This window comes from Nicotiana tomentosiformis, chromosome 11 (assembly GCF_000390325.3).
Source record: "Nicotiana tomentosiformis chromosome 11, ASM39032v3, whole genome shotgun sequence".
Taxonomy (NCBI): domain Eukaryota; kingdom Viridiplantae; phylum Streptophyta; class Magnoliopsida; order Solanales; family Solanaceae; genus Nicotiana; species Nicotiana tomentosiformis.
In genome coordinates, this window is record NC_090822.1 from 19,849,364 (window position 1) to 19,862,123 (window position 12,760).

Sequence of the window (12,760 nt, forward strand, 5' to 3'; positions counted from 1 at the left end):
GGAGTTAAGTAGTGAGTTTGGGGGACCCACCATTCTCAATATACAACTTTTGGTAACAGATAGAGACATCCCAAAATTAGATAAAGATAAACAAATATACCATAAATAAAGCAACCAAATAAGCAACTTTATTACACATCTCCCCACCAAAATAGTAATAAGAAAAAGAACAAGCGGAAAAAACAACAGATAGAGTCAACAGTCAAAGAGCCCTAACTACTGGAATACTACTACTGACCTTCCTTTGATAATAACCTTTCCAAAATAATAACTATACCAGTATTTCTATCTCAAATTAATTTAATTGAGTATATGAATCTAAAAATTTCTGATTCATTTCAATAATTTATATTGAGATATTTAGTAATTTTTTTAGAAGGGGTGTTTTGGCATAACTGGTAAGTGGTAAAGTTGTTATCATGTGACTAGGATGTCACGAGTTTGGGCCGTGAAAATAACCTCTTGCAGAAATGTAACGAAAAGTTGCGTATAATAGACTTTTATAGTCCGACTCTTCCCCGGACCCCGTGAACTTAATGCACCGGGCTACCTTTTTTTAGTAATTTTAATCGTTTTACTCTTAAATAATGATTCTTAAATCATTGCTCTATTAATAAATAATTACCTAATTAAACGTGGAAAATAAATTACTATCAAACACATGACTTGATAGAAACTAAGAGTCCACCAAGTTGTATAGAGAACCACGTTCTCTACCAGTTCCCACAGTAAGCAACAAACTGTAAAATCAAACAATATAGGGAACCAAGTTTTCTATCTGTTCCCACAGAAAATAAAGAAAACGCGATATTTACGTGGAAAACTCTTTGCTCAAGGGATTAAAAACCACAACCTACCCTACTAGGACTTCAACTCCACTAAACCGAGCAAACTTCATATTACAACCTATTGCAATCTAGGAATTAAACTCTTAATCCCTCACTCCTTACAATAACTCTATTGTAAGCCCTTTGTAATAACTATATTACAAAGCATCAAACCTTGACTAACTCTAGTCAATCTAGGAATTAAACTCTTAAACCCTCACCCCTTACGATAACCTCTATTGTAAGCCTTTGCAATAACTCTATTACAAAGCAACAAAACTTGACTAACTCTAGTCAAGAAACTAAACCAAACAGTAGTTTAAATCTATCTTACAAAGACACTTCTTGAAAGTAGTGTAAGTTTACAAATGAAGAACAAAATAACAAAGACTCAACAAACCTAAGGACTTAACATATCTTCAATCTTTGAATCTGGTCCTTGAGGTTGCAACAACTTTGTTCGTGAGAGACGTGGTGGCTAACACTTCAGAGAATATTATCTTTTGATTTGCAAGTGTTAGAGAAAAAAAATCTCTTGCCTCATGTTGATAATATGTGTGTGTGATGTCATCAAGGATGATGCAATAAAGTGTCCTTTAGTTTGGCCTTAGCAAGCTACAATTGTGCTATGTACTGCTGCCAGACGGTACAGTGCAGCAACCTGCCAGAAGGTACAATACAACAACTTTTACAACTATAGAGTTGACAACACGACGACTAGGGGAACTGATCCGTATATGTTTCCTCTGTTGTTCCCTTATCTGATTTCATTGAGAATTGAACCAGACATCTCACTAGTTACTCTGAACACAAGGAAACTAATTGTATCAGGTTCCGTATCTGATTTTCTCATAAAGTTTGTCAAATCATCAAAACAAAAGAAACATAACTTATCATGACTCAACACTTATCCCTCTACTAACATACGATCTCTAACCAAATAAGAAAATCATGTTAAACAATAGACTTGGAGTAACTTAAATGTACAAAAGTAACTAAATTTTATGTTTAATTGTAATTAGTTGGTCACACTCGTATGAATAATTTGCTTCCGATATGTCCTTCTTTAAGCGCCACTTATATGATATTACTCACATTGTTGTAGTTTGAAACCGCATAAAAGAAGAGGATTATAATACTCAGTGGAAAACTAGCCAATTTTATGATTTAAAGAAAACTCTATCAAAAAATTTTATGCTTGTAAAAATATATAAAACTTCTACTACTTTTTTTTTTTATAGTTTTGTTATGCATAATATTAGTTTAAGATTAGTTAAATAGAGAATCACACTGAATGAAAATTATATAGCTAACACTAACTCTTCTTTGGGATATTATTTCTATCCTCTTTAAAACGAACAAAACAAATTTGTAACCATCAAATGTTATGATAAAATAATAAATGTATCTTAACTAGAGGTCTCGGGTTCAAGCTTTGTCTGCAGAGCTTTACTCCCAAAGTAACATTTTTGCAAATAAAAAAACAAGGGGATAAAAAAGAAAAAAAGAAGAAAATTTGGTAAAAAGAATAAATATTAAAGGAGGAAAAAGGAAGTAATAATAATAAGAGAGAGAAAGAGCAGATTGAAGAAAGAGGAAAAAAAAAGATGTCATCTTGGTTCTCTCTTCCTCTTCCCAATCCTTTCAAATCCGACGACGACGACGCCGGCGGCGGCGAAAAACCCTCATCGCCGGCGGGTGAGAAAATTTCCGATCCTAATTCCTCTAGCATAAAGGAAGATTTTTCAGCAATTTCCCAAACTTTCTCCCACCACCTCCGCGGTGTCGCTTCTTTTCTGGCGCCGCCATCGCCGACTCAGTCGTCGGAGCAAGTTCCGTCTTCTGAAAAATTCAGTGGAATTAAAAACGACTTAGTTGAAATTGGAGATAGCTTTAAATCAGGACTCTCTTTGTTCTCTTCGAACAAAACTGTTTCAGAGATTTCAAAGTTAGCTTCTAATTTTTTACAGTTTAGTGATGAGTCGCCGAATGATCGTGAAACTGAAGATGAAGATCGCGACGACGACGATGATGATTACGAAGAGGAAATTGTGGGCATTACGGATGAAGTAGTGGAGTTTGTTAGCACAATCTCACAGCGGCCTCAGTTGTGGACCGATTTTCCACTATCTTTACCCACTGGTAACTCCTAAATAATATTTTGCTCTAGTTTACTGATTATGTTTTGGAGTATTATTACTTGTTTAGTTTCTTTGAGTGGTGATCATTTTAGAATAAGCAACTCTATTTAATATTGTTGATTGATAACCTAGAATAAATGGTAAGTGACCTTTTGTAGCTGGTTAAATTGCACAGATGGTGTAAGAAATTCATTACTCTATTCTTTGCTGAATGTGTCACTAGTTTAAAGTATAAGTGCGTCCAACCCAAAATCTTAAGGTAATGGGTGTTGTCCAGGATATTATAAACCCCTTACATAACTGATGAAGGACAAGTATATTCTCTAACAACTAGTCCACTCCACAACCGCTTGTTAAAGGAGTTTGTGTGCTTTTTGCGTAAACATTGTTTCTGCGCCAGATGCCTGCAACTCGACTAATCCAGCTAGCAGTTCGCTGGGTAAACATTCCCGCTATGACTGGAGTTAATGAGTAGACCTGAATAGAGTAGATTTAATATAGATCATATAACCAACACCAAATGATTTGGATTGAGCCATATATTTATTGATTCACGCAAAAAATGTTAGGGGTATGAATGACAATGGTAAAAGAAGACGGGTAGATTTCCTTTTAAGGAGATGGAATGCAGACCTTGTTTGTTTCTCTGAAACAAAAATAAATGGCATGAGTCAAAAAAATTATGCAAGTTCAGGGTTCTAGGTGGAGTGAATGGGTGGAGTTGCTCAAGGTAATAGTAGGGGAATAGTGGTGTACTGGGATATAAGGAGATGCAGTTGCAGGGACAAATATGTGGGACAACACTTCGTAACTATGTTTCTAAAGGAGGAAAATTCTGGCTTTCAATGTACATTCACAGGGATTTATGCACCTTGTGACAGGAAGTTGAGAATAGGATTGTGGAAGGAGTTGGCTGCAATTTATGGTTTGACCTCACACTCACAACCTTGGGTAATTAGTGGGGATTTTAATGTATTAGATTTGAGGATGAGAAGAACGGTGATGCTAGAAATACAAGAGCTATGAGGGATTTTTCCTGAATCATTAATGAGCCGTCATCTATGTTGCTTGGACTCTGGTACGGGGATCCGATTCGAGTGCGGATCTAGAGGTCGGATTCTTCATCACATAAACTTTAGGATTCGGGGTATGGACGGAAAAGGGCAATAAATGTTGATTATGACATATAAAGTAGACATTTCAATTATTTAAAGTTATTGAACTAAAATTAATAGAACTTTATTATTTCTAAACACCAATATTTTATTCATATAATATCTCGCGTAATAGAAAAGCATTCTCATACTATATATATATATACATACCTAAACCTAAAAATCAAACCAATACCCAATCAATATATAGATCTCGATCATAGGACATAGTCAAAGTACCTAAGGTAAGTTGACCAAATTGGTTATGGATCCCAACTTTGTACGATTACTCCTTTAATAGTGAAGGTTGTATTTCTGAATTTCACTCTGGTGGGTAGCAATTGAATTTTAGAAGTGATTTCAATGATAGGGAGGTGGAGGATGTCGGGCAATCACTACAACTATTGGGTGAAACAGTGGCAGAGGAAGATAAAGAGGAGGTTATAGTATGGACAGCAAGTAAAGATATTAAATACTTTGTTTAGAGCTGTTATAGCATTCTGCAAAAGCAATCAAAGTATTTTGAGCCATATTGGTCATGGAAAATTGTTATGGAAGTCCAAATTGCTATGGAGTATGGACAAAATAGACAATTTAGTTTGATCAAATAGCAGGGTCAAGCTTTTCACAGATAATAATTGCTATAAAATGCTTTTACAGCAGAATAGTCATGGGACTTCTAGTTGGACTTGGAAGGTGATTTGGAAAACCAAGGCACCTGTGAGAGCAGCGTGTTTTGGTTGGATAGCAACTAGGGAGGCTTGTTTAACTTTAACTCAGAGCAATTTGCAGAGGAGAGGTTTCCCATTGTGTAGCAGATGCTTTTTTTTGTAACAATGAGGAGGAAACAGTAGAGCATTTATTTCTGCATTGCAGGTACTCCAGACAATGCTGGAAATTATTCCTTAACAATATGGGTGTATCTATTGTCTTACCACAGAAGATCAAGAGCCTGTTGGAAAGTTGGCAATCTCAAAGAGTAAGAAGAAATTTGAAGCAGATATGGAGGACTATTCCTAATTGCACTATGTGGACTCTTTGGCTGGAAAGAAATAAAGCATGCTTTGAGGGGAAGAGGCTGCAGATTGCTAGAGTAAAAAATACGTGTATAAAGAATTTATATTTTTGGTGTTATAGCAGTACTCTTGGTAGGATAGATCAATATTTGGACTTTTTTATATTTATTGGGGGAAATACGTAACTGTTCCAGTACCATCTTGGTACCAGATGAATAGAAGACTTTACTTATCCAAAAAAAATTGTTATGGAAGTCCAAAGCACCTGTCAAGGTGTCCTGTTTTGGGTGGGTTGTCATCAGAGAAGCATGCTTAACCCAAGATAATTTGCAAAGGAAAGGTTTCATGTTAAGTAATACATGTTATTTTTGTGAAGATGAACTGGAATCAGTCAATCACCTATTTCTTCGTTGTAAAGTTGCTAAGCAATGCTGGGAGCTCTTTCTAAATCTGTATGGTGTAGCTTGGGTAATGCCTTCATATGTCAGGTGCCTACTGGAAAGCTGGAAAAGGCAGAAGATGATCCAGAAACAATTTTGGATGACCAATCCTTTGTATATTTTCTGGACTATTTGAGTGAGAGCAATAGTGCTTGCTTTGAGGACAAAAAGAATCATATTTCTAGAGTCAAGAACCTTTTTCGGCATAATCTATTTTTATTTTTTTGGTGTAACAGGAGTTAGCTTGGGAATATGGATCACTATTTGGATTTCTTGGATTCACTTGGAAATTATGTAACTTCAAACTATTGTAGGGGCTGTGTGGTTTTTGTTCTTTTATGTACTTTCTTCGTACTTTCATTAATAAAACTTCTACCTTATAAAAAAAGTGTTCTCTTAATCTCATAGAGTTTACTTGCACTCTTATTTTATTTTGGTAATGACGATGTATGAGTTGAGCTAAATGAAAAGAACGAGGATTCATTTCGCCGACCCCAACTTGTTTGGGACTGAGGCATAGTTGTTGTTGTTGTTGACTCTCATGGAGATTCATAGATGACCGAGAAAAAATCTTTGCGGGCACCAAGAGTTGGGTATTTGGTATACTATAGCATTTCACTGTCACCAAGAGTTGCATTAGGTGTAACATACTTTGTATTAATATGATGTGGGACAATTTTATGTTGCTCTACGCACTTCGTAAAGAAGACTTTATTAATGTAGAATTTTATCAAAGAAAATGTAAAGAATGTACCTAGAATTATAAGCAGTGAGTATATATTTATTATTCTCAAAAATAATGAGCAGTGAGTTTCCTTTCTAGTTCTTTTCCGAGTTTCGACCACTTCTGGATGCTTACATACTTCATATGTCAATTAAAAGGAGTACTTCCTTGATAGAATCCTTGTTTGTACAAATATTCTTCATATGTCTAGTGGCCTCTGGTTGATCTTTATGAAGTTTTGTTGCAGATTTTACCATGTCTGATAGTCAGAAAGAACATGTGACGTCTATTGAGCAGTTTGTGCCTGGTCTTGATTCCTTGAGGCAGAAGGTTTGCCATGAATTGTCTGATGGGCAATTTTGGATGATCTATTTTGTTTTATTGCTTCCAAGGTTGAATGGGAATGACCTGGAGCTGTTGTCAACTCCTGAGGCAAGTTTCTCTCTGATAAGTTATATACTAAATGGCGCTGTTTTGCCTGCAATGTTTTATAAATTTGTGAGTGGAGAGGAGATTTTTAATCTGAGAAAAATTTGCAGTGCTGTAGATTAAAAACTGTATGCTCTAAAGTGCTGCTACTACTTCACATAGCATTTACTGAACAATAAAATTATCCAGTTCATTAATGCAAGTTGAAATAATTGCATTCTTACTTTCTGTGTGGTCTTCTAAGCTGGGTTCTTTCTATAATAAGAGAAGGAAGTTTACACGGCCACTAGATGATATTTAATACCATCTATTGACCTGATAAAGAAATGGACCTCGGTCTAACTCAACCCTAAAAGCTAGCTCAAGAGATGAGGATTACCCAAGACAATCACCATTCCACCCACCGAATAAGCTTGGTTCGTATTTTGTTGAAGCCTGCTATTGGGAAATTGATGGGATTTTGAATTTACCTTATCCAAAAAAGTGAGGAGATCTTTAAATTTATTAGACTGGATGAGAACCTTTCTATTGACTCTTTTTTTTGGGGGGGGTAGGGGGTGGGGTGGCGGTTGAAGTTGGGGAGAGATGATAACGTCAGAACATCCTCCTTTTCCGTTACACGAAATTTGGGAATCACATAATTTCATCGAATTAAGTTTCTTGATTTCCCTACATAGTCAGCCCATGGGATATACTTTATCTATCTTTTTATGACTGTTTACAAGTTGAATCAAGCTGAAATTTATTAGGGTGCTTCTTAGAAGATTTCAGGCTCAAATTTAGTCCGAGTGTTTCAGATTCCATAAGCTTTAGATAAGCTAGTTAAGTGAAAATATCGAAAGGCACCAAAGAGGAGCTGCCCTGTACAGTTGCCAATATAGAATTAAGAAAACCTGGGCAGTATTTTTGATTTATTCGGTATTCTTGATTTACCTGCATACTAGCCTCATTATCCCAAAAACTCCTAAATGCCACAAAAAAATAGATTGCTGAGAAGTCAGTTTGAATCTTTCTAGACTCATTCATGATCCTCCTGCATATCCCCAAATTCTTGAAGCCAGAAGCACCAGCAGGAGCTCCTCATATTATGACAAATGACATGGAGGAGGGTGTAATAATTGGTTTGATCTCTACTTCCATTTCCTCAATAGATTGTGTAATAATTTTTGTAAAGGAGGAGGGTGGTTGCAGAGAGGGGTAGGGTGTTGTGTACAAATAAGTTCACTGTAAACTTAAGCAACAAACGTGTCAGCTTATGGAAGATGTAATATGGAAACATACGGACCGGCTTGTGAGCCTACTAACCAGGCGCTTTGAGCAATCAGCTTAGATAGAGCTTGATGCTGACTAACTCGAGCTAGTCCAAAACGAGGTTATCTGAGGAGTTCATGATTAATCCAGCTCCATGTGAAAGCGCTACAACTTACTTCACCAATATCTAGTTCTTTCCTTTCCATTGAACTTATAAGAAAGACATGCTGTTTGCTCTATACTTGATTATGTTACTGCAAGCTAGTAATTTGATGTTTTATTGTTTTGGAATTTTCTCATTTCCTCAACCCTTATTCAATAAATTGTTCAAAACTTAAAGGGATGATTTGACTCTTTATTGTCCTTTTACATGTATGTAGTTATCCCGTAAAAGTTAGTGTAGAGATTTATTTATATTGACTCTCCAAATAGATAATACTAGTAGGAATGTTAAAGCAAGAAGAAACGCTAAAGTCAAATTCACGATGATTTTTGTCTAAAACTAGTCACATGTCAAGTATCAGATTTTTGTTTAACTATATGAAGATATCATGCCAAAAGAAATTTCTGCTGAAGTTAATTAGAAGAGTTTCTAATTGGCGCAGTTATAAGAACAGAATCGAGAAAAATGCTTGGACTAAATATCTACCAGAATACTTGGTCTGAGTTAAAGGGGGTTTCACATCCTGTGTGTGAAGAAGGGCAATGGTATCTTCACTACAACAGCTTTAAACTGTGGGCACTCATGTTTTTTTAACTTCTAGAATTTTGTACCTCATCTTCGCTAACTCCCTCCTTATGATGACTTCTTGCTTCTGGTCTTCTGTATCTGTCCTCTCTCTCATCAATAAAATCTTTTTTTTAATTAAAAAAAGGAAGGAGGGAAGCGTAAAACTTCATCCGTCATTGCCTGTAAGTCAAATAAGTGAGAAACTAAGACAGAAAGTGAAGAAAGAACTAAAAAATACCAAAATAATCCCCGAGCTAGGTTTATCTTGGTCCCTAATACATCATCCTGAACATTGTTTTTTTGATAAGGTAAATTGTATTAATCAAAAGGGAGAGAACTCCCGTATACACGAAGTATACCAAAAACGTAGAGAATTTACATCAGAACATGATTCTCTACAAAAGACGCCCAATCTTCTATACAAGTAGGGGCTAAATGAGTGCACCAAAAAGCGATCAAAGATAAAAGACTATTCTTAAGATGTGAAAAAGGAGACTCAATCTCCTCAAAAGCTCTCCTATTTCTCTCCCCCCATACTATCCATATGAGAGCTAACGGGGTGAACTTACACGCCTTTTGCTTTCTTCTTCTACGGAAACCGGCCCAACTATATAACATTTCCTTTACAGTGCTTGGTATCACCCATTGAACACCAAAAAGATTCAGGATTGCCCTCCACAAGGCAGAGGACACAGGGCAATGCAACAAAAGGTGATTAACTTATTGCCCTGAGCTTTTACACATGTAGCACCAACTAACAAGTGTAATTCCTTTCTTTCGGAGATTTTCAGCAGTCAAGATCACTCCCCTCGCCGCTAGCCATGCAAAAAAGCACACCTTCGTGGGCGCCGTAGGAATCCAGATCGAGGAGTATGGAAAAGTGGTCTCCTCTCTCACCAACATACTCTGGTAAAAAGACTTTACGGTGAACAAACCATCGCCACGCAAGCCCCATCTCCAAGAGTCGTAGGATGGCTGGGGCCTGTCTTGCCCATATAGCAGTGCCAACAAATCTTGGAGCTCCGCAATCTCCCAATCTTGCATGTTCCTTCTGAATGAGAGGTCCCATACTACCCCCTTCATGTTCCTTACGAATCTGTTGGACCATCAGTTCCTTCTGGTTTGAAACTCTGAAGACGTGGGGGAAGGAGACCCTCAGAGTATCCTCTCCACACCACCTATGATTCCAAAAGCTGATTTTCCTTCTATCTCCCACCCTGTAAGTGATGTTGCCACTGAATGCTTCCCAATTCTTCATGATGCTCCTCCACATGCCACACCCGAAAGGTGTTGTGATTGCCTTGGTCCTCCAACCCCCTCCCGTGGAATCGTACTTTTCTACTTTGACCTCTCTCCATAGAGCATGCTCTTCTACCACGAATCTCCACAGCCACTTCCCCATTAAAGCTCTGTTAAATACCCTAAGATCTTTCACTCCAAGTCCACCCCACTTCTTTGGGGAAGTGACTGTCTGCCAATTCACTAGATGAAACTTTCTAGTTCCATCCGCCGCATCCCAAAGAAAGTTCCTTTGAAGTCGCTCCAGTTTTTCTGTGATGCTCACCGGTGCTTGCAACAGGGATAAGTAATAGGTGGGCATACTCGATCACTGCATTCCAAACCGTAGTATCCTTATATGAAGCGCCCAATGGGAGGCCCAGGTACATCATCCTGAACATTAATAGCCCTTAAAGTTTTCAAAATTGGATCATTTTGGTCCCAGCTAAATTAAACCGAAAGAGAATAATGGTCCATAGCCAAAATAACGTTAAACCTTAGAAATGGTAGAAACAGAGCGGTTTTTTGTGTTGCGTTTGGATTGCCAAGCAGAGATTTAGATCGAAATATCAAGGTGTTTCCTCGCAAGCTCATTGACTAGCATAGCAATAGTGTCCTTAAGACTGTCTACTGATGTTTCTTGCATTATCAGTGAGGCCCATTCTTTTGATTCGGCAGAAGAGATGTGGCAGATGAAAAAATAGGATTGTAGTATACTTTTTCCTCACGTTTTCTTCGGAATCATTAAGCTGGATGATTGTCAGTACTCTGTACTGCTCCATTGAATTAGGAAAGAAAATTGAAAACGAAGAGTAAAAGATAAATGAGAACGTGAAGTTGGCCCTCTAGTATCAACCTTATTTAAAAGTATCTGTTTTCTACTATCATTCTTACACCCTTGAGAATTTGGAGAAAACCAAAGTACCCAATGCCATCGGAAGGTGTAGATAGTTCTTGGAATGGTAAGATACAGCATTTTGCAGTGCGTCTGTACAATTCATGCCAAGGATAATGTACAAAGTGTGGCCTACTAAAGAAAAAAATCCAAGTCTCGACTTGGCATTTTAGATGGAGGGAAGAATGACATATTCTACTACCTCTGAAAAGAGAGTCAGTAGATAATAGTGTAGGCTTCAACTGGCTTGCCTTGTGAAGATCTAATCCTCAAAGCATGCTCTTCCCTGTATGGACATTTATCGACTTTCTTAACCGAACTTTTCATTCCTGAAATGCCAAAAGTTATTGCCTTTTCAGGTGGTTGTTGTGGTTTACTTCCGAATCTTATTTTTTTTTGTTTGATCCAACATATAGCACATGTAATCTCAAAATGGACTTAGGATGAGAGATGATGTAATCACTGGTTTTCAGGGGACTGTTTGGGGTGAGCTGTTGGGGTGCTGTTCAGGTGTGTTGTTCTATGGGGGAATGTAGTCAGTTCTTTTGGTCATGTCTTTTTATGTAGTCAATTCTTTTGGTCATTTCTTTTTATGTAGTCAGTTCTTTTACTCATGTCCCTTTTTTTCTTTTCTTTTCTCATTCGTGCATGTGGTTCTCTCTTTTCTCTAACTTTTTTCTGAATGAAATTTTTTGATGATATGATCAAGCCTTTTCAAGTTAATTTGACTTTTACTGTAGATTGTTGAAGTAAGGGAGACGCTTCTGCAGCAGTTGCAAAGTAAGAAAACCCCACAGCCAGAGGCATCTAAGGAGTTGGAGACTGTTGATGCATCTGAGAAGGATGTCAAGGTCAGTGGACAGCAGCAAGGTTCTGAAAGTAAATTGGAGGAGAAAAATATTTCAGCGGAGACTGCAAATGCTTCTCAAGACAAAGACAGTTTGCAGGGTAAGAAACCTCAGCAGCAGTTAGAAGATGAAAAGACGAAGACTACAACTTCATTTGCTGACAAGGATGAGGACGATGTTTCTTTCAGTGATCTTGAGGATGATGATACCGATCTATCAGATAGACTGCAAGGAAGCAAGCCTACACATAGAAAGAAAGTTTCCTCATCTAGTGAATCCCATGAATGGATTCAACTAAATGAGAACTCTAAAGCTCAGGGTAGTCAGCAGAAGGCTGGCCAATCAATTCACCGGGATAAAGATTCCGAAGGTGAGGAATCGAGTGACTGGCTCACCGTTGATGATATTGATTCAGACAGTTTGGCCACCAATTGATTCCTCTGAAATCTGTAAATGTTTCTTTTTAGTTCTCTTTTATAAGTTCATCACCTTGTAGATTTTTATGGTTGCCCAGGAAAATAAGTTAGAGTAACCACCTCCCCCCCCCCCCCTCCCCCCCTAAAAAAAAGGAAAAAGAAGAAAAAAAGAAAGAAACAGAGAGATCAGTTGACATGAGTTAACATGTCATAGCTGACCTCCTTGGCGCAGAATTGGCATAAGTAGATCTGCTGCTTGTTGGTTTGATTGTCACTTGTTTGATATTGTAAATGATTTACTCTTATTCTTTCAGAGTGCTTTTATTTGTTTAGATTAGTAATTTTGCGCACTTAGTTGTGTGTTGGAGTCGATTACAACTTGAATATTCATACATTGCAAAACATCAGTTCAGGTGAGTCCTTTGCCAACTCTATGGACGAGGCATTGCTAGAGTTTCAATGTATTGTATCACATGATTAAAGGGAGTTTGTGCTTTGATTAGAATCTAGAGGGAGGAAAAGAAGTAACGATGGAAAACTTTACATTTTCCTTTCTCTTGCTGGATTTATCTGTTGAGTAAACAACAACAAACGCAGTGTAAACAAGCTTA

At 37.4% G+C, this 12,760-nt stretch overlaps 1 protein-coding gene across 1 annotated transcript; it reads left to right on the forward strand.

Moving 5' to 3' along the window:
* The first annotated feature begins 2,380 nt into the window (after positions 1 to 2,380).
* On the forward strand, positions 2,381 to 12,486 carry LOC104107644 (uncharacterized). The gene is made up of 3 exons (XM_033659043.2): positions 2,381 to 2,969; positions 6,550 to 6,734; positions 11,626 to 12,486. The coding sequence occupies exons 1-3, from the start codon at positions 2,435 to 2,437 to the stop codon at positions 12,166 to 12,168; spliced, it is 1,263 nt and encodes a 420-aa protein (XP_033514934.1). The 5' UTR covers positions 2,381 to 2,434; the 3' UTR covers positions 12,169 to 12,486.
* The last annotated feature ends 274 nt before the right edge of the window (positions 12,487 to 12,760 follow it).

Coding starts and splice junctions, on each gene's coding strand:
- LOC104107644 (XM_033659043.2), top strand. CDS start 2,435: ATGTCATCTTGGTTCTCTCTTCCTCTTCCCAATCCTTTCAAATCCGAC. Junction 2,970..6,549: donor TCCACTATCTTTACCCACTG/GTAACTCCTAAA, acceptor GTTTTGTTGCAG/ATTTTACCATGTCTGATAGT. Junction 6,735..11,625: donor AGCTGTTGTCAACTCCTGAG/GCAAGTTTCTCT, acceptor CTTTTACTGTAG/ATTGTTGAAGTAAGGGAGAC.